The sequence below is a fragment of the Electrona antarctica genome (assembly GCF_951216825.1).
Source record: "Electrona antarctica genome assembly, chromosome: 8".
Taxonomy (NCBI): Eukaryota; Metazoa; Chordata; class Actinopteri; order Myctophiformes; family Myctophidae; genus Electrona; species Electrona antarctica.
This window is the reverse complement of record NC_136789.1, coordinates 13,387,954-13,410,441: the sequence shown is the minus strand read 5'-3', so window position 1 is coordinate 13,410,441 and position 22,488 is coordinate 13,387,954. Positions and strand designations below refer to the sequence as shown.

Sequence of the window (22,488 nt, the reverse complement as noted above, 5' to 3'; positions counted from 1 at the left end):
GCATAGGAAGGGCTAGCACCCCTCAAAAAAGGGAATTGTTTTGGAATTCTAGGTTTCCAAAGTTCAAAAAGAACAGAAGAATGAGAGCAACCAGGCTGGTACCTGCATGGGGTTGTCTGTCTGAATGAGTCAAACTCACAGTAAACGTCCACGTTCCTGCTGATGTTGGTGTTTCCCAGTGCATTGGTGACTTCACAGGACACAGGCTCCGTGAAGAAGGAATGGTCCACCACAGCCTCGTACGTGTCCCCCACCACCTCTGGGATCACACTGCCCCCCTTGGCCCACCTGAAATGGGTCACATGATCACACACACACACACACACACACACACACACACACACACACACACACACACACACACACACACACACACACACACACACACACACACACACACACACACACACACACACACACACACACACACACACACACACACACACACACACACACACACACACCCCTATCTGGGTTAAACAAATTCACCAGCAGCCCCCCCTTCACCCCCCCCTTTTTTTGCACAGGGACACGTACGTTATACAGCCAAGAGCCAACACAAGTCAAGGATGTGCTGCATTATTCACAGTTCTTCAGTTTCTCTCGGCATTAAATGGAAATAGAATAACGACAAAGATATGTTTCAGTCTAGCGTAGTCTTCTAGGGTCTAGTCTAGGGATTTTAATTGACAGGATTTGCATTTAGTGATAAAGAATCAATGTAATTAACACATTTGGAAGAGCTTGTGAGAGTCGCGGCAGCTCTTCCTAGCTCGTACAGTGCAGTATACAGTATACTATATACTGTACCTGCATAATATTGAGCTGACAAGTGAAAATCACCGTCTGTTTATTACGTCTGGAGAGGTGTCCTCCTGCACAGGCTTCACACGCACCTCCTGCAGGAGACTTCAGTGATGATTTTGACAGCAAAGTTTGATTTAGTTTAAGTCCTTTGAATAAAATTCCAGTTAGTTTGAGTCATATTGTAAGATTTTAGTCGACAGCGTCGTAATGGAACTTGGTTGCATGCCGAAAATAGCCGATCTACAAGCTCACAACACAGCGCGACGTACCGTGAGCTTGTAGATCTGCTAGTATTTTCAGAGGGCAACCAAACATAAAATGACTTGTCTTTTAGTTCTACTGGATCTCTTCTCTAGTCTCTCCATAACATTTTAGTCTAGTTTTTATTTGTTGCCGAAATTCTCTTAGTCCTAGTTATCGTAGGTTAGTTTTTATTTTGTTTCGTTTTTTTGTGGGTCACTGCGTCACTGCGCTATATGAGCTTGTAGATCTGCTATTTCACTTTGTTCAGCTATGAGCTTGTAGATCTGCTATTTTAGAAAAATCTTAAAAACATTTGTGCAAATCTTTGAATACTGGTATACAGTATATATACAGTATATACCTTTTTAAAGCAAACATTGTTTAACTCAATTCCTTCCTTCTGGGGTTCCTGGTACAGAATCTTTTGAGAATCGGCCTCAGGTTAAAGTGGACATTAAAGTGGTTAAATGCAGGTTAACGAAGTATAGACTAAACTAGAGTAAAGACATGCATGCATGTTTTAGTTGAGCAGCGGGGGGTAACAATAATGGTGCAAGGTGTTCCTGCTGAACTGAATCACATACTGTAAATGTGTCTCCTTGCCATGGCAGCTTGTTATGAATTCCTCAACGGCGTTGTCAACCATGCTTCAGTCAACCACCTCCACCTTAAATTATTTACGGAAACGTGTTCAACAGGGGCATGAATAGGCAGTGGCAGCCTGCATGTATGCCTGTATGGCAGTACTGAAAAAAGCAAGATGCTTTTGCTCAAGTGTAAGGGACAAGATCATCTGCGCGTTCCAACGCACACACATGACATGATGCTACCATTCATTCAGAAGAAAGCTTGATCAAGTAGGATGAAATCTGGGTCACGATTGAAGGAGAAAGACGTCGCCTACATCTAAGCTACTTGACAAGGCCATCAGCATGCACGGAAATGTTGCATGTTGGCTATTAGCATTGCTTTCACTGTCATCATATCACACACATCCAGCATGAAGCGGGGATCATGTGAGGCAGTCATCTGAAGGCTCCCTGGCGTATCTCTTCAAACCCTGATCAGAAACTTCTCAGGGGATGACTCTCATAGTTGGAAACCACCCACGTGTGGTGTGCCGCTCTCCATCACACTATACCGTCTCGTCTGACATGGCACATATGGCGGAGTCGCCCTGACACGTTCTTGTTTCAGAAACGGAGGTGACCATGTTGTCAGACTAGTGTTTGTCATCCACCGTCTTCAAAGGGCACCGCATGGACGTTTGAACTCGCTTGATTGGAGACGTGTCGGGACTCGGGAGTCCCTGCCGCTCTGACAGGACATCTCTTGGTACCTTCAAGACAGGTCCGATTACCTTGAAGCCTTTGTCGTGCATCTTACGGGGGGAGGGGGGAGGAGGGGGCGTTGAGACCAGTTGTATTTCTCTGCAATATTCCTATGCAATGATTCTCAAAGTGGGGTCCGGGCCCTTGACATGAAGGTCTTTGAGAACCACTGTGCTATAGCCTAATGCTTAAAACAATAGCAAAATAGGCAACGAATCAGACAAAACAATGAGGACATGAATAACAACACAGATATTACATCTCAATAGTTTTTTAAATAAATAAATTAAAAAAGGTTGTTTATTTTGGCTGCCCAATACACCATGCAGTAGTGTGTGAGCAACATGGACCTAGCTCGTTCATGATGAAAGCCAAGCCCATATCAACTCCAAAATCAATTGCTTCATGGCCAGATGTCTCTCCGCCGTTTCTGGTTCCTGCTGCGGAAATTGAGACTGACTATTCTCAGCAAGACTGACATATTATATCGCTGTCAGTAACGTTCACAGATGTCGAGTTATCGTAACTTGACATCGATTTTGAATAAATGCCCTTCTTCTCCTCCACCCATGTCAACATAATATCCTCGCTGTCACACGGAAACCTTGTACTTTTTTTTTAAATTAATGAATGTGTCACATAAAACTGGCAAAATATTTAACCAATTAAAAGTTTTCCAAAGAGCTTGTGACTAAATTATAATTACAGTATTTGGAAGACAATGGAAGACATTTTTTTCTCTAACGTAGCCCGACCGCGACAAAATTATATGCTAGCCTTCTGTGGCGAGACAAAAACAGAACGTGACACACGAGTCGACGCGTGCATTTCTCTTAAGAGAACCACGGCCTGATTCTGATCTAACTGTAATGAACTTTACATCGGATTCCTCATATGCTCCTTGATGCTGACAGCCTGCTCAAGGTATCCATTTCTGCTATTTCTGGAGCAGCCACTTCCACAACGCCATGAACAATGAGCTCATTGGGAAAAGTAATTTAAGATTATTTTGGTTAGCTGAGCTCCAAGTAATGACAGTCTGTCATCATACTTTTATAATGTAATGAACTCAAGTCTGTCATTGGAGGAAGTCTGACCGTTGAAATAATACAAAGATTCTTGTAATAGAATAAAAAATGTCATTCAGACAGAAACTCAGTCAGACAAACTCAGTCAGACTGACTCAGACATAAACTCAGGTTTGGCCTTTTTGTTTTAGCCTGCTGGTGGATGCTAGCCTGCATGGTTAACCACTCCCCCTTGAGTGAAATGTTTTCAAGAGTGGTTAGGGCCCAAAACAACCTTGGATTTTCTTTTTCTTCCCAGGGACACATCAAAAACAATAATTCACACATGTCAGGGGTTGTCAGTGAGGCCTTGATTTACAGTGTGCTTGCTTGCTTCCACGTCATGTTGCGCACCAAAAATAGTCAATCTACAAGCGCACAATGTGTCACAGAGTGACGCATTACGAGTTTGTAGATCTGCTATGATTGAGTGACACTCAGCGTGGACAGCTACACATGACAACAACAAAAAAACACAAAAAATACCTTTAAAAATGATTAAAAGAATGTCTGCTGCACAAGTATGAGACTTACAGTATTTGGCTATCATTTTAAAATCTGAATTATAAATATACTCTACTCAATACAATATTATGTTTATAGCTAATCAATTTGCACAGCAATTATTTGCAGCTCTTGATGAAAGGAACCATAATAAGAAATCACTAATATATCATATCCTCACTGTCGGGCAGAAACCTTGTACAGTATCTCCATATTGTGTCAGAAAAAGAATATCGTACTTCATCATACAAGAGGTTCTCACAAAAGTAATGAAAATTGCAGATCTCAGCTCGTAGATCTGCTATTTTCACTAGTTTAAAGATGTAGGGAAATGAAAAAATACGTTTTTCAAACTTTTAGAGCATATCCTTGGTCATCATACCGGTCTATCTATGCCAAAACAATGTGAAAATCTAAATTTCCATCTTTGTGTATTTTTATATCAAAAGTCCATAAAATCCAATTTTAATTACTTCCTGATCGAAACGAAAACGTGCTGCGTGATGACGTGTGAATTCCTGCATGAATTAAAATGAATCTTGATTTCATTCACCTGTTTTATTCCCATTGCTGCGCATACTCCAAACACAGCTGCTTCTGTTGAACTACTCAGTTTATAATCTCATTCAAGATGACATCCAGACAGTGTATTATTCGTTTTAAAAGTAATCATCACGCTAAAATATGTAGGCATATCTGAAAACATTGTAGGTTCGAAATAAGCCACAAGCTTTGCTGTCCTTCTCTCTGTGACATGTAAAAAGAAAACCTCAATGCACCTATCGTTCTGATTGGTTCAAAAACACACAACTGAAACTTCAAAATAAAATGCTCAAAAAAACCATTGCACAAGGTCTTTAAAATTCAGGTGTGCCAAAATATCGATATTGCAATATATCGAAAAACTCCCTCTCACGATAAATATATCGATACCCTGCCGGCAAATATCGAGATTTTATTAGGCTACAGCTGCCAATGAGTGTAGTACTTCATGCCACCTGTCTGCCACCTGTCTGTCTGTGGTGGCGCTATTGAGATATATGGGTGTACAGTCAGTGTTACAGTACTAGGCCAATTCGTTATGCACAAAAATCTAATAACATGTTTTGCCTTTTATGGGTATTTGTTTTCTTCTTCAGTTACAGATATTGTGATATAACATTCATTATTTCTTGCAATACATTCAGTATCACAGATATTGTGTATCATGAGATTATCGTTATTGAGGGCCACATATCGCCACAGTTATCGTGTCGTGAGCTATCCGTATCGTCCCACCCCTAGTTTAAAATGTTTTTAAAAATAATAATAAATAAAGGACCGGTTTTGGACAGACAAAGGCCTCCACCCGACAGCAGCGGTTCTATATTTAAAGGGGGAAGTTCACCCAAACTGTACGTACATTTCCTTTTACCTAGATCGCTACAGTTTCATACTGTGATTTGCTAAGGTTTGACAGCACAGGAACACGTCTCCATTGAAAGCCACTGAACTAATTCTAATGAGCTGAGCTGTACGTGTATCATGATTCCTTGTGCTCGTGCTCGGAGATGACAGCCTGATGGGTACAGTATCTGATATGGCTATTTCTGGAGCAGGCACCACACCACAACAGTCGGCAAGAATTATGAGTAATACTAATGACTCAGTTAAGATTCTTGTTCATGTATTGTCGCCGACAGGTGGGAAACCTTGTAGGTCCACTATTCCAAAAATGAGGGGGGAAATAACCCGTGTTCAAATGGATCCAATATATTTTCTACTTAGTCACTAGCACTTTATTGGTTTGACATAAAAGCCACGGACAGGCTTAACCACTTTCACTTTCACATAATTTTTCTGTTCCCCAAAATAGAAAAAATAGTATTTCAGCTATTTTTGCTACTTATGTGTGACACTGTAATATGCCGAAGTTTGCACAAAGTATACTACTATATACAAGTAGTATAAAGTATAAACTATATATAGGACATTATTAAGATGGGTGTTTGCTGCTTGCTTAGGTGTTAAGTATGTTACATAGCTGTTGCTGATGTACTGTATCTGTACTGCCGTTAATTATCACCATGTAAATGTTGTCCTTAGATCAGTAGAATAGAGCGCCGAAGTCCTGACGTCACTCACTCATTCAATGGTTCATGGAAGTTTTTTTCTATGGAGAATAACATCGGGTCATCTTAAAAATCGTCTCATATAAGAATTGTGGTCCAAAAATAAAGAAACTGTCTCGGTGAAATTGTCGGGAGGTGGCTCTGTCAGTCAGTCATATTTATTACAGTCTGTTTCTAGTGAAAATGTAACTAATTCGGCAGCAGTAACATTAGCGTTTTCTCAGCGTCAGTTGAATCTTCATATCGGGTGCAGTACTTAGTTTATGGTTTAGACTAGTCATTGGTTAGACCAGTCATTAGTCCTACAACTACAACTTATCTCAAACCCTCACCCTAAACCTAACCTCCCACGGGGCAGCACACCTAAACCTAACCTTAACCCATGTCTAACCAATGACTAGTCTAAACTAAGTATGCACCCCTTCATATCCATATGAGTGAAACGGCCGGGATGATTTTTTTCCCCCCTATGGGGGTTACAATGCAAATAAAAAATACATGAACCAGTGGCGATATTGACGTCAGACTTCGATGCTCTATAACTAACTTGTTAGGCCAGGACTCACAGATGGTTTAGTTTACATAATGTTATGACATAACACATATTTTTATGTGCCGAGTGCAGTAGTGTTAATATCTTGAAAACGAAAAATGTTCGTCGACTACTACTGACAGGAGCTCGCCCTGATACAAGGTTTCTTCAACTTCATGCACATCTTGGTACCACAGCACCTCAAAAGGCCCTTAAAACAAGGCTCCAGATTACGCCAAAACAAACTGGTCAGGCTACTACTTGGCCCCACTCCCATGAACCCACCTCACCCCTGATGTAAACAAGTCTTAGTACTTTTCATGGTTTCATCCTTGTTTTTGTTTTTGTATTGACTTGTGCTTTCGTTTGAAATATACCCATTCTACACGTATACTGTGAATAAAATGTACAATCAATCAATCAGTCAATCATTTTATGTTTGGTTGTGCTCTGGTGTTGCACTCTGAAAATAGCCGACAAATAGCCGACAAGCTCACAACGCGACACGTTGTGAACTTGTAGATCGGCTATTTTCAGAGTGCAAACAAGTGTAAAATCAATTAATTGTAGATTAAGTCAAATTAAATCTTATGGCATTTAGTCAATTATAACTAGACTAAAACATTTCAGATGACTAAAATATAATTAAATCTAAATGTGAAAATATTTAGTGTCAGGGACACCCAAGATTTGCATTGATAAAATGTTTATACAGTATATTTCACAATTGTTTTGAAAATAGCAGCCCGGCCCTACCTGGGCTGGCCCGAGGCCCTGCCTGGCCATACTAATTAGCACACATTTTACGCCCTACCTGGCCCAAAAACATAAACAAAAAATGTCAATTTACAGTATGGGCATTATCTGACCTGTTGTTTCAGCGCGACCTCGCCCTCAGGGCATCTTACTGGTTGCATACTGTATTAAGTCATTGTGCTGGGGACCCCTTGGAACCCCCTCAAGGGCCCCACTTTGAGGACCTCTTCTCAACCTTTTCTGGATCAGGGCACACTTGGAAATCTCTAAAGCGTTGGCGGCCCACCCATCTCACCACTGGCCAGATGGGATGGCCGGGTGCATCTTCAGAGCATGTTTATTTGAATGATAAATCAATCGATTGTGTTCCGGCTTGAATCAATGGAGTTAACGTGGTATAATTTAAGTTCATATTTATCGGGCATCAAGATTTTAAACAGAAAATACCATTCTTTCTCACATTATGTTCTCACAATTATGTTCACATTATGTTCTCACAAGTATTTGGGGGGCCATTTGCAATACCATAGCAGCCCACCAGTGGTCCCCAGCCCACAGGTTGACAATCTCTGAAGTACAAGTCCATCACATGCAGTGCCGTGTCATTAGTCCGGCGGCTCATAATTCCAACGGCGTGTTGGTCCAACTCACGCATTAATAACTATCCCTAGCACTATCCCTAACCCTAACCCTAACCCTCATGCAAAGCCACGTAGTCGGAGTAATGAGATGTCAGAGTTATGGGCAGTCCCCTCACACGCACAACCCCCACCCCCCTCAACTATGGTAACAATTATCTTGACCCTTGACTTTGGCTGAAGGCTGAAATGCAAACTCGCTTGAGGTTTCACAGTGAAAATGGCAGTGGTAGTGCACTCACAATTTATATTTCTAGGAAAGAAAGAAATTACCTTCAACTTTGATCTTAACCTTGGCCGCAGAATGTTGCAAAAGCAAAGCTTTTCAAGGAGATTGAAGAGTGGGATGTTTGAATACATGAATACAATGTATGTACCGGTATGTACAGTATGTATGTATGTATGTATGTATGTGTGTGTGTGTGTGTGTGTGTGTGTGTGTGTGTGTGTGTGTGTGTGTGTGTGTGTGTGTGTGTGTGTGTGTGTGTGTGTGTGTGTGTGTGTGTGTGTGTGTGTGTGTGTGTGTGTGTGTGTGTGTGTGTGTGTGTGTGTGTGTGTGTGTGTGTGTGTGTGTGTGTGTGTATACTCACACACACAGTATATACACAGAGAATATATAGACTATAGGGGAGGGGCGTAGGGCAGAGACTTGCACAGGACGTAGTTCCGGTCGCCATTTTCCAGCGTCACTGCGTCCCTTGAGTGTAATATTCCGAAGTTACAACAGTTACCATCAAAATAAAACATACAATGTATTCATATTGGTCTAAAATGGCTTGGACACGTACTCCGAATGCCCCCAGAGCGGATCCCCAAAGTGGCCCTCAGATGGACACCCCGGGGAAAATAAAATGAGGCCGACCTAAGATCACCTGGCGCAGAACGGTAGAGGCTGAACTGCTGGAGATGGGTCTTAGATATTAGATAGAAATAATTACAAAAAACAGATTTAGCTGCAAATTTCCCATGCAAAGTGCTAGTCAGTAGTCACTAGCCACTTACAGTATGGGTCTCTGCCCTGCTCTGCTCTGTAAGACTGTAATATTTTGATTGTGTGCTGTCATGCTCGTTTGAGCACAGGTAGACAGGCAGCAGGCTACATGTGTTTGGGAATGTTGTTGAAGGTTATGTTATTTGGTTAGCTGACACCCAAGCCATACAGCGTTTATTTGATATCTCCGGGATAGGTCTGACAGACAAAACAAGAGTCCCTGGCAGCGACCGAATTCAGCCCCTATCACGGTGAGCAACGCTAGGCAACTTCCCTCAGACTGGACACATAGAGAAACAAACTGTTATAGCTCAATCTCATTGTATTTAAGATATTCAATAGAATAACTTTTTAACAAAACAAAAGCTTAACACTAATGACTTTGTTGAGCCAAAGAAAGGTGTCCTTCATAGCGTTATCTTTTTTTCAAAAAAGAAGGTCAATTTACAGTATGGGCATTATCTGACCTGTTGTTTCAGCGCGACCTCGCCCGGGGAAAATAAAATGAGGCCGACCTAAGATCACCTGGCGCAGAACGGTAGAGGCTGAACTGCTGGAGATGGGTCTCTCATGGGGCACGGCGCAACTGGTTGCCAAAGACCGTGATAGGTGGAGGAACATTATCGATGCCTTATGCCCCATTGGGGGCGAAGAGCAAAAGTAAGTAAAGTAATTCATATTGGGGGCCATTTCTCTCTCAACCTTTCTGTTACTATCCTGGAGTTGGTTAGTTCCTGTTATACTCAGCCACCGTGCCAGCTTTTCTCAGGCTGAACACAGAGAAACAAAACTTAACTGCTAAATAGCTCAATCCCATTGTACTTAGATATTAGATAGAAATAATTACAAAAAACAGATTTAGCTGCAAATTTCCCATGCAAAGTGCTAGTCAGTAGTCACTAGCCACTTACAGTATTGGTCTCTGCCCTGCTCTGCTCTGTAAGACTGTAATATTTTGATTGTGTGCTGTCATGCTCATTTGAGCACAGATAGACAGGCAGCAGGCTACATGTGTTTGGGAATGTTGTTGAAGGTTATGTTATTTGGTTTAATAGCTGACACCCAAGCCATACAGCGTTTATTTGATATTTCCGGGATCGGTCTGACAGACAAAACAAGAGTCCCTGGCAGCGACCGAATTCAGCCCCTATCACGGTGAGCAACGCTAGGCAACTTCCCTCAGACTGGACACATAGAAACAAACTATTATAGCTCAATCTCATTGTATTTAAGATATTCAATAGAATAACTTTTTAACAAAACAAAAGCTTAACACTAATGACTTTGTTGAGCCAAAGAAAGGTGTCCTTCATATCGTTATTTTTTGAATGTCCTTGTCCCGGTGTTTTTGTCGTATTAATGCTGTAGTTGCAACCATACCTTTACAGTACAAGTAAGAACATTTTGATACATCGATGTGAGCTGCTGTGAGGATTTTAATCTGCAGTAGGTGTTCTTAGTAATGCATCTTTTTATTCCATTACATTTCCTCTGTGATTTGTTATGGTTCCCTTTCAGTAAGTTCAGGATAAGTAGCGCGGCGGAGCGAAGCAGCAACATGTCTCGCTGTAATGGCAGAAGTTATTGCACTGAAAACACCATTACATAAATACCAAAATACACTAATCATACTTTGCAGCCTCATCTCGGCAACAGAGTATGCGCTTTGCTTTTAAACTGGCTTCCATTAATCCATGAAGTTAAGAATGATTTATTAATCATTCATTTTTGTATTGTTGCTCTTTGCAGTTTTATTTGTTCTATTTAAGTTACAAGCTATACAATGTATTCTTATTCTTTTAAAGACAATGTGAGACTGAACTAGAAAATTATAATTGCTATCTTATTCATTCAGAAAGGATCACAAATTCACAATAAAATATTGTAACAAATGGACAGACATCTGGAGTATTTTCACAGTCAACCACAATATATTTTAGTCAACCACAATATATTTTTTCTTTCTTTCTTTTTTTATAATCAAATATGGACAGAGATTGATTACTATATCCACAGGCTGTAACTGTGACACAGGACCTGCAGATTCCACTCCGGCAAAAATAATTAATCCGCAACCACCATGGTCAAAAAGACTTTCTGAGCGGGCATCAAATCAGTGAAATCACATTCATCCAAATGTCACTGTGTTCACTCTAACAGGCACGACGAATCACTCTGTAGGTTGCAAAAAAGAAAGAACTCAACTGTAGGTGGGTCATAAGTTATAACTGCCTATCCCTTTGTTATCTTTTTGGTAAGAACTATTTCATTGGCCAAATATACAGTATAAGCAACTCAGATATAGCTCTAATGGAACACACCTAACACTAGTCATTCATCAAAAGGTCTTTTCTTATTCCCGAGTGCAATGGCACACTGAGTAATGTACTGCATGGAGAGCAATGAGAACACAGAGAGCTCTACCAGCACAGGTCCAGTGGTGGAGAGTAACTAAGTACATTTACTCAGGTACTATACTTAAGTACAGTTTTGAAGTATATATTTTTTACTTTACTGGAGTATTTCCAGTTTTCAGTTACTTCTACTCCACTACTAACCTAGCCTCGGAAACCCAGACGTTTTTATTTCCAGGGAGGAAAAAAAAGTCTGGGTCCACTTTAATACGGCATAGAGTAGCGCAAACATCTCTCACTCTCTGCTGATTTCTGATCGTCTGCACCTTTGTTAAATTGACACACACACGCACACATGTACACACACACACTCCTCTCTCTCTCTGTCGCTCTAAGTAATTAGTCTCATGTCGCGCAGCTGCGCATAGTTTCTCCCGGCGGATCCTGCCGGGAGCTGCCTATGCCATAAAAAGCATAGGTGAGTTCCAGGCTACTACTAACCTGACTCCGCCAGATTGCGGCAGTATTGATTCACAAGTTAATTCCCTCCTCCTACCTGCATCTGGTCTCTCTCAAGCAGAAACGATGAACCCGAAGCAGCGGGACAAAGATCTGATATCTCCATAATAATTTTGAGTTGTAGTCTTGTTAGATTGTGTAAAAAGTTTACATGTGCGCTATGGCATAGCTTCAATACGTCATCAGTCTCACATTGATCCCGCCTCTAGCGGCCAAATAGGCCTATCGCTCCGATCAGCACTGGTTCGGAGTACATCGTCTAGACCAGATGGAAGCAGGAGTAGGAACTCACTACTGCCACCATCTGGCGGAGTCAGGTTACTCCACTACAACTCAGAGGCAAATATTGCACTTTTACTCCACTACAATTATTTGAAAACTTTAGTTACTTTGTAGATTTGGATTATTACAAAACATACATCAACCACTTCAGCCCTACAGTATACATTTCGGCCTTTTGAAAATAGCCGATCTACGATATTTTATACATTTTAAAACTTGAAATGGGACATTCTGCATAATGAGTACTTTTACATTTGGTACTTTAAGTACATTTGGATGCCATTACTTTTGTACTTGTATACTTGTAAGCAGAGTATTTCATATTGCCGTATTGATACTTTTACTTAAGTAAAAAAATAAAAAGAGAAAAACGTAATACTGAGTACTTTTTCCACCACTGTGTAAAGGTGGCTTTGAACAGAAGCCGTCTAATGGAACACTAGCTGTCTCTCTGTTTCCCGGTGGAGTGGGTGGTACTGTAGCACAGAATGTTTGTTTATGGGCTCATCAAACTTTTTATGAGCTACTCTATTGTAAACGTGTTTCCTGCAGCTTGCTTTAACTGACTTTAAGACCGCTCTTATGTGAATATGACTACAGCTCAGTTATTTATTTATTTTGTGTTTCTTTCCTATCAACCATTTAACACTTTAACTGCCATGTATTGATTAATTAATTATTCCCCACTGCCAGTGTTTGGTTTTTTTTTGCCAGTGAAGACCCTTAATTATTTTGAAGGCCCACCGAGACGTGAACCGGATGTAAACACACGCTGTGGAAAATACACCCTGAAAATACATTTTGTAACCACGACCATCTGTTCTTTAGAAAAACCAAAAACGCAATCTGGGAAAATAATACGAGATAGATGTAATTTTCTAAATCTGAGACGGACGTGACCAAGTGTCACATGTGTAGAGCCTGTCAAATCGGGGTAACGGGTAGCATATCTGCACTTACTGTATGATAAAACCGCCTGAATGCTTCGTACAGTATAATAAACATTTAGACATAGACTTATAATAAACAAATAATACTATTCAATATATCCATCTTCCATGGATGATTGTGATTAATGCACAGTATCATATTTGTGTGATAAACGACTAGACTGGAAGAAAAAAAACTCACCACTTACATATTTTTGCGTGTGCGTGCATATATATAAATACAACTACAATAGCCCTATTTATGTTATGCTATAGCAATCATTTAATCATTCTTAATATATTCTACCCCCCACCACCCAAAATGGACTAAGTCTAGACATATAAAGGTCCCGTAGGACACTGAGCTAACATCTGTTATATTCTATTGTGTGTTCTCTCCTCCCACTGTGTACTGTACACACGTACACACACACACTCCTCCCCCTCTGTGTTCTCTGCTGCGAGTCGGGACAGATGAAGATGCAAATAGGGACCAGATGACGACTTTAAGTCTTGGTTTAGCACAACAACTGTTAATGCAGAATGTCAACGTGTCCGTTCATCTGTCATCACACACGCGCGCGCACACGCACACGCACACACACACGCACCATAGATACTGTATACACAAGCGGACACGCACACCAATGTTTTTATTACTACACTTGTGGGACATCAACATTTTAGGGTGATGATTTCATGAATGGCATTAAAAGAAATGTGGGCCAATTTTAACTGTAAGCCTAAAGCCTAAGCCTACAGCAAATACTATGTGGGGACGTTGCGCGCGCACACACACACACACACACACACACACACACACACACACACACACACACACACACACACACACACACACACACACACACACACACACACACACACACACACACACACACACACACACACACACACACACACACACACACACACACACACACACACACACACACACACACACACAAAAGACACCCCTCTTCTGGGGGGAACTCCAGGTGCCAGAAAACAGTGGAACAGGTTTATGTCCGTACGGGGGATTTTTGCACCATTGTGTTGAACATCAAATGGATGACAAGCCAAGCCTAACCGGCTCAACCCAGCCGCTCATTAGACGCCACAAAAAGTGACAAATGAGGAAACGAGAGGAGACAGCTTCATTCCAAAATAAAAAGCACTCAGCAGCGGCAAAGAGCTCCAGGTGCCAACGCCATCATGGCCTCCCATGGGGATGAAATGTGGACCTGTTTGGAAGAGACATCAACTCATCTCTTCTCTCTATGCCCACATTACTCTGTCTCTGGAAGAGACATCAACTCATCTCTTCTCTCTATGCCCACATTACCCTGTCTCTGGAAGAGACATCAACTCATCTCTTCTCTCTATGCCCACATTACCCTCTCTCTCTGTCTCTGTATCCCCACATTACTCTATCTATTTCTCCTTCCATCTCTGTCTCTGTCTCTTCTCTCTACCCCCACACATTACTCTCTGTCTCCCTCTCTTTCCTTCTCTGTCTCCCTCTCTTTCCTTCTGTCTGTCTGTCTGTCTGTCTGTCTGTCTGTCTGTCTGTCTGTCTGTCTGTCTGTCTCTCGCTCTCTTTGTCTCTCTCTCTCTGTCTAGTGTTCACATCTCATTGTATCTTTTGACTCCATGCCACTGTTTTTCTGTCATGCAGTGCTTGTCTATTTCTGTTTCACTGTTTGTTGCATCCCTCCCATTCCACCTTCACCTGTCACTTGTTGTATTATTTTTAATTTTTTTAATTAGCTTCTGGGCTCCCCTCTCACAGGTGAGTGCATACTGTAAAAACATAATAATAACAGACAGGCTTGCATTTGATAAAAGCACACAAATCAAATGAATTACTACATTTGTAAATAACTAAATGTGCAAAACACACGTTGTGCACGATCATGCGCACACGCACACGCACACACACACACACCCACACCCACACACACACAGTTAAAATCGACCCCCATGGGTCAATTTGTACACGCTCAGCGTTAAATGAAGGTAGGATTCAGCTGTGTGTGTTGCTAATGCGAAACAAGCCTGATAAGCCTCTCCGAGCCCTTCACCTGAAACGCGCATCTCGCTTTCAAAACCACACCTGAAGGAGGAATGAATGATGCACAAAAACACAGGCCAACAATCCGCTCAGAGTTCATGTCCAATAGGTCACGCCCATCCTCCGACCGGAGAGAGAGAGAGACAAATAGAGAGCAGAGAGAGGGAGCAGAAACAGAGCCTGAGCTGATCTCATGGAGCTTTGGGTTTACAAGGTTTCCGCCCGACAGCAACGATTGGCTGTGCACCTGTGTCATGTCATGAAGTGTCATGAGCTTGTAGATTGCCTATGGGAAACACCACCACTCAACTACAGTATATGAATAAATCAGCCTCAACAGCAGCATGCATTCCTAAGATAGACTATATATATTATATATATATAATAGAGCTTCTTTTCAAACATAATGTTACGATACAGCTGCATTTCAAACCTAATGTTAAGATATAGCTGCTTTTCATTTGTACACATTCCACATCACCTCGCACTCGTCGGTTGTGTTCAAGTTTCAAACGCCCTGTTGTGTTTTGTTTTTTTTCCACAGGGAGGCACTTTCCAGGTGATCAATAATGTGCTCAGCCAAGAGAGCACTATAAAGACACTGAGGAATGAGCCTGTTGGCATGGAAGCAGTGTTGATTTTGACAGTCATGGTCATAGTCTTTTGAATAAAATTACATTTAGTTTTAGTTGCATTTTAGTCATCTGAAAGGTTTTAGTTTTAGTCTAGTTTTAGTTGACTAAATACCATAAGATTTCAGTCGACTAAATCTACAGTTGATCAGGTCACAGAGAGTGACACACGTGCACACAGCCAAACATAAAATGACTTTTAGTCTTTTAGTTCTACTGGATCTCTTCTCCACTAGTCTAACAGTTTAGTCTAGTTTTTATTTGTTGACAAAATTGTCAATATATATTTAGTCTTAGTTTTAGTTATCCTAGCTTAGTTTTGATTTGGTTTGTAGGCTATTTAGTTTTTGGCAGTGAAAAAAGGTAGTTGACGAACATTTTTTATCATAGTTTTAGTCGAAGAAATTAACACAGCCTCAACAGCGGCGTGCATTCCTAACTCCTAAGCTATAGCTGCTCTCCTTTCATATTCACATTCCACATGACTTCGCACTCATCGACTGCATTCAGGTTTCAAGAGCTGGGGTTCTTTTCATTTCACACAGGGACGAGGGAGGAGGGGGAAAGGGCACTTTTCAGGTTATCAATAATGTGCTCAGCCAAGAGAGCATTATAAAGACACTGAGGAATGAGCCTGTTGGCATGGAAGTATTAAATTGAAGCCGTGACATGCTGAGTGATGGCGCGCACACAGCGGAAGTAAAGGGGAAACGGGAGGGTTCTTAACGCAACGGTTGAGCGTCGCCGTTTTTTTTTTTCACCGGCCAATTCCTGCATGCTCTCTCTCCCCCCGGTAGGGAAATAAAAATCTTTACGTTTCCTGCAGTGGGAGAAAGCACTCATCAGCAGACGGCAGGCAGGGCCCTCTCTGTCAAGAGCTTATGTGGAGGAGACCACTTGTTTACGGCCGATCAATAGGAAGAGTCTGAGTGCAGATCTACTGTCGTATGACCCAAAGACTGCGACTAAATAACCCGCAAACGGCTCATTATCACCGGGTATCAAGTGCTATAGCCGTATCTATACGGAAACACCCGCGTGGAAGGAATTAGGAAAACGGCAATATTGATTAATGAAGGAAGGAAGGTCTTCCTTCTCTATTTATTGCCCACACAGCCATATTACTGTTTAGGAAAACAGAACAATCGCGGTCAGCGTATTTGCTTCCAATCAAATGTAATGGTGCATTTTTGTTGCGCTGCATACAATAATATACACCGCCACGTCAAAACAACGCTAATGCCTTCATGCGTGTGTGCCTTTGATATTTACCGAGGAGGAGGGAGGGAGGAATCCCCTCGCCTCTTGTTACCCAACGCTAAAATAGATACAGCGTGGATGAAGCTGTCGAGCTGTGGTTAAACACCAGTGTGCAATTTACAAGACGCGAGCCAAGCATAATAAACTATCCCATCATTAATTACATAGAGCCCACCCCTGTTAGTAAGGCAAGGCATGTGTTGGAAAGTTCCTCTCTGCAGTAATTACATTTATTCAAGTAATGTATTTAATAGAATTTTGAGTTTTTTTGTTTATTTCTTTTTTTGTTTTTACTTTACTGGAGTATTTCCAATATTGTTACTTCTACTCCACTGCATCTCATACATACAGCATCATCCATCTCAAAGAGTAAACATACTTTTTACTCTTTACACTACAGTTAATTGAAAACTTTTGTTACTAGTTACTTTGTAGAATTTGATTATTATTACAAAACATAGTTTACCCACTTGCCACTTCAGCCCTGTATACATTTCGGCCATTTGAAAATTTGTGAATTTGTGAAATGGGACATTCTGCAAAACGTTCTACTTTTGGTACTTTAAGTACATTTTGATGCCAATAGAGCACTGAAGTCTGACGTCAATATCGGTAGAGGGTGCAAATCCACAGGTTCATGTACTTTTTATTTGCATTGTAATCCCCATAGGGGGATTTTAGATCGCCTATAAGAACTGTGTTTGAAAAATAAACAAATCATCAAGGCTGTTTCACTCATATGGATTGGACATGAAGAATCAACTGACGCTATTGTTACTGCTACTGAATTAGTTACATTTTCGCTAGAAACAGACAAATCATATATGAGTGACTGACTGTCGCAAACGATACAGAGGCACCTCCCTGACAATAAAGCAGAGACAGCTTGTTTATTTTTGGACCACAATGCTTATAGTAGAGTAGACGATATTAAGATCACCCCATGTTATTCTCCATAGAGAAATTACTTCCGTGAACCAGGGGAATCGAGGGGATGAGCGAGTGAGTATTGATGCTGTTACTTAACAAATATGAGTACTTTTTCCACCACTGCTATAGCACTCTCATTTCAATTCTACTGTCTGTCTGTCTGTCTGTCTCTACCATGAATCATGATACATGATGTGGTAGGAAATGTTGGTACGTAAGTTCAAATCAGGCGCCCTGAAGGCATGCAGCATAGCTAGGCATATATACTTCAAATACATGAAAGGAATTTGGCTTCATGCTTGCTGAAACCGAACAAGTTCTCAGCAGACAAAAACAGTTTTTCATACTTGACGCGGCTCCGTATTGAGTGCTGAGAGCGGAGTGCGTTAGAACAGAACAACGTTCTAACGACTTTGCCGCCGATCGTTGTTTTTTCTGAAAAGAAAGAAGTATATGTCTGAAGTAAAGCCTTGAGAGAAGCACTGTGTGTACTCAGTTAAAGACAAATGAATGACGACAACCTCTTGGGGTTGACCCAAAGGTGTCCTAAAACATAAATCAGGGTTCACGGCGCCGCTTGAGAAGCACGTTTGTGACTATAGTTGTCATTTGTAATCCCCTCCCCCCCACACACACACTGACTTGAAGGTGAAGTGAAACTTAACAAGTGACGGTGTCCTGTCTTTCAGCAGCTATACACATAGAGGTGCCCTTGAACGAGGCTCTTTAGCCACCTCTCGCTCCAGCAGAGCTGTGTGCTGGGCGATAGTGAGAGCTTTATACAGGACAGCTCCCGTGTGCCAGCATAGTGTAATTACCTAAATACAGAACGAATCATGGCTTTGCTGAACAAGCATAAAAAAGCATATTATGCTAAACATTCTTCCAACACCAGAGTGGTGTGCTCGGCGGAGCGGAGTGCACACTGTATCTCTCGGCCCAGGGAATGTTCGTGGCCACTCTGTGACGTCAGTCATGTGATGAGGACATCTATGATGCATGACCTCGTTACTTCTGGGACATCATTAAAGTGAAATATAAATATAAAAAATATACTGTGTGTATATATACAGTATATACACAAAATGTAAACAAAAAGGGGAGGTACTTCATTGGCCTACTGGCAGCACATTAGCCTCGCCAATCACAGACAGACAGACAGACAGACAGACAGACAGACAGACAGACAGACAGACAGACAGACAGACAGACAGACAGACAGACTCGCCCTTTGAACTCACAGCCTGGTGGACAAAGACAAAACCCTGTATAGTGTATGGCATGTACATAACAACATTGTTAAGCTATGGTGATGAAAGAAAGAAAGAAAGACATTTCTTGGGATGTTTGATTTGATAGATAATGTAACTTTCTGTTACTCCTCATGCTCTTTCATTGGTTTCTATGTGTAGATGTGTGTTGTTTTTCTAAGACTCTGTCTGTAGCGTGTTTTAATTGTCAGAGTGATTGCTATGTGGGGTGCGTTGACGGTGCACTCTCCCTCATGCCTCTGGGCACATGCACCTATTTATGCACTTCATAACTTTTTATTCATTTATAGAATTGCTCATTTTAAAGTGGTATATTTTGTTTTAAAGCATCTGTTTGTTTGTTAAGCTTCTAGCCTCAGGCATGCTGTAGCATTATTACCCTTGTCCTCTTTTGTTGTGTTTTAACCATCTTCTTTGTAACTATCTTTGTGTATGCCTGCAGAAGTTATGGGATAGCTGCATTTCCCCAAGGGTATTAATAAAGTATCTGTGTATCTATCATTGGGAGCTGTTATCTCTCCTAACATTTTAGCAGCTCCAAATAATACAAAGATGGTTTGCTGCTGCCTTTTCAGCTAATGAAGATAGTATATTGTAGGAAAACATATTTTCATTCACTGTCCCACTCAAACCCTTCCAGCACTGTGGAATGTTTTGTGGCATGCTACTCAATGCATCAGTCGATACCGTGAATCAATCAACACACATTATTATGACAACTTTGACCATTTGATTTGTTTACTTTTAATTAGCACCCTTGCATATACACACACCTTTAGTGATTAGAACGTAGTGATTGGAACTTAGTGACTGGAACTTCAAGCACTTAACAACTTCTTAAACCATCTACGGTATTACGGTAAACTAATACTTAGTTGACCAGGGTTGGTTCTGTACATGGTCCACTATTAAAGTTTTCCTTGCTACATCAAATCTCTTTGCGGAAAACAGCACGTCTACAACACATACTGTAGCGTTGTGGCACATTGACGCATTTTGACAGATTGTGACAGATTGTGAGCTTGTAGATTTGCTATTTTCATGGTGAATGTTGTTCCCCCAAGAATAGCAATGATAGGGTTCAAGAGGTATTAATACATGCACGCAATATACGTATATGAATTTCAACATTATGCAAACAGTGAATATTCAAAGGGTGTGTCTGTCTGTCCATCCATCCATCCATCTTCAACCGCTTATCCGTAGTTGGGTCACGGGGCTCCTTTCCAGGCGAAGAAGCAGCGACTCTACTCAGAGTCTCTCTCGCGCCCGTTTCGGTGACCCACACTTCATGACCATATGTGAGTAGGAACGAAGATTGCTCGGTAGAGAGCTTTGCCTTCTGGCTCAGCTCCCTTTTCGTCACAACAGTGCGGTACAGGTGTGTTACTTTCAAATCTATCATAATCTACTCATGCATATTATGTCTGTGATTTCACAATGGTGCTGTATTATATATTCTTTTTACCCATTAACACCTGAGGCTGGTTCTAAAAATGCCTTCTAAATCCTAACAGTTTTCTGAAAAATGTTTAATTCCAGGGAAACAAAGACTAAAAATGTTAAAAATGAGTTCAAAATGTTAATGCTTTAATTACACACATTTTCACAATCTTTCAAAAATACCAGATCTACAAGCTTGTATCTGCTATTTTTGAATAGTCAAAGCATAAAATAATTCTAAAATTAAATCTAAAATGTATGCTTTCCCGGTTTTAATGGGTTAATACAAGATAGTATTCTTTTTTTGTTTTGTGAATTTTAAAAACCTGAGACAAAGTCCATCTGATGGGCTGGTGGCTCATCAGATGGAGGCTCCAACTTTTCAGGCTTGGGCCAACAAATGTGTACACTTGCTTGTCTTGGTTTTTTACAGAAATTATGCTAATTAACATATGAATGTCTAATGAGAGATGACGTGAGGACTATACTTTGTCATGCAGCGCCTTCTTTGTGAAGGCATTGTGAATGTGTCGTGAAGTGTTGTTACTAAACATATCTTTGTGCTTGGACAGTTGGTAATATGTGTGTAGGCGACCCACAAATAGACACGCCAAAGTAACACATTACCCCACTTGTGCAGATAGTATAATAATAATAATACTTCACATTATATTGTATTTGACAAGACATGTGATGCTTTGACATCACATGTCACTGCAAACAGCATATGTCACTACAAGCCACCCAACCTTCAGAATAAAATCACCATTGCAATTACTGGGGAGGTTATTTGTGGAAAGTAACTAATTACATGTACTTAAGTACTGTACTTAACACTTTAACTGATCAAGGCGGAGAGCTCCGTCTTTTCAAACGCATCTGTTATCCGTCCTAGACGGAGATCTCCGTCCTTTAATGATTGATATTGGTTTGATATCGGCGAGCGCTACAGTACACTACTCCATTACAATTATTTGAAAACTTTAGTTACTATACTTTGTAGATTTTGATTATCATTACAAAACATACATTAACCACTTCAACCCTACAGTATAAACATTTCGGCCATTTGAAAATAGACAAGCTCACCATGCGTCAAGTGGTGAGCTTGTAGAGCTGCTAATTTCACATGATTTTTATACATTTGAAAAACTTGAAATGGGACATTCTGTATAATGAGCACTTAGCACTATTACTTTTGGTACTTTAAGCAATAAGTCAATTGTGATGCCAATACTTTTGAGTTTTTACTGAAGTGCATTTTGAATTCATGGACGTTTAATTGTAACATTTCTATACAGTATACATGTATGTCATGCTGTCAGTTAGAGACTGACACTCTCCCTGCACCACACACATTTTGTCACTCCTTTACGGCAAACATTGGCCTCCACCTGTTCCATATATAACCTCCAAGTGGAGGATGGCGTGTGAGTCACAGGAAGAGTGAACTGCCTTCCTAATGCAGCAGAGGCATGATGCTTATCCCTGCCCTTGTCCACGGGCAGATGGCAGAGATGTGTGGCAACGCTCTCAGGGCTGTCTGCACATTTATAATCAACGAGACGCCTGCCGCCGGACAAGTGTTTATAGCTTCAGGAGTATTTTTGACACATTTCACAGACTAAGTGCCTTGTTGCCCTGCCCCTGACAACCCGAGTCAAACGCCGCGTACGTCGGCATGCGCACGCCCTATCTCGGAATGCTCGACTCGTCGCATTCCAGCAGATCAGATCTTATTCCAGGCAAGCTGTGTGTAATATACTCAAATGCCTGTTGGGCTGCCGGTAGCTCAAGGGTATTGAGATTTCAAATTG

The 22,488-nt window shown here is 41.1% G+C and overlaps 1 protein-coding gene across 1 annotated transcript in view; it reads right to left on the bottom strand.

The window, feature by feature from the left end:
* Positions 1 to 22,488, bottom strand: part of LOC306928377 (kin of IRRE-like protein 3) — a 244,949-nt gene that overhangs the window by 39,391 nt on the left and 183,070 nt on the right. Inside the window, exon 8 of the mRNA XM_079508433.1 lies at positions 140 to 288. Within this exon, the coding sequence (XP_079364559.1) occupies positions 140 to 288 (149 nt within the window). The remainder of the gene's footprint in view (positions 1 to 139; positions 289 to 22,488) is intronic.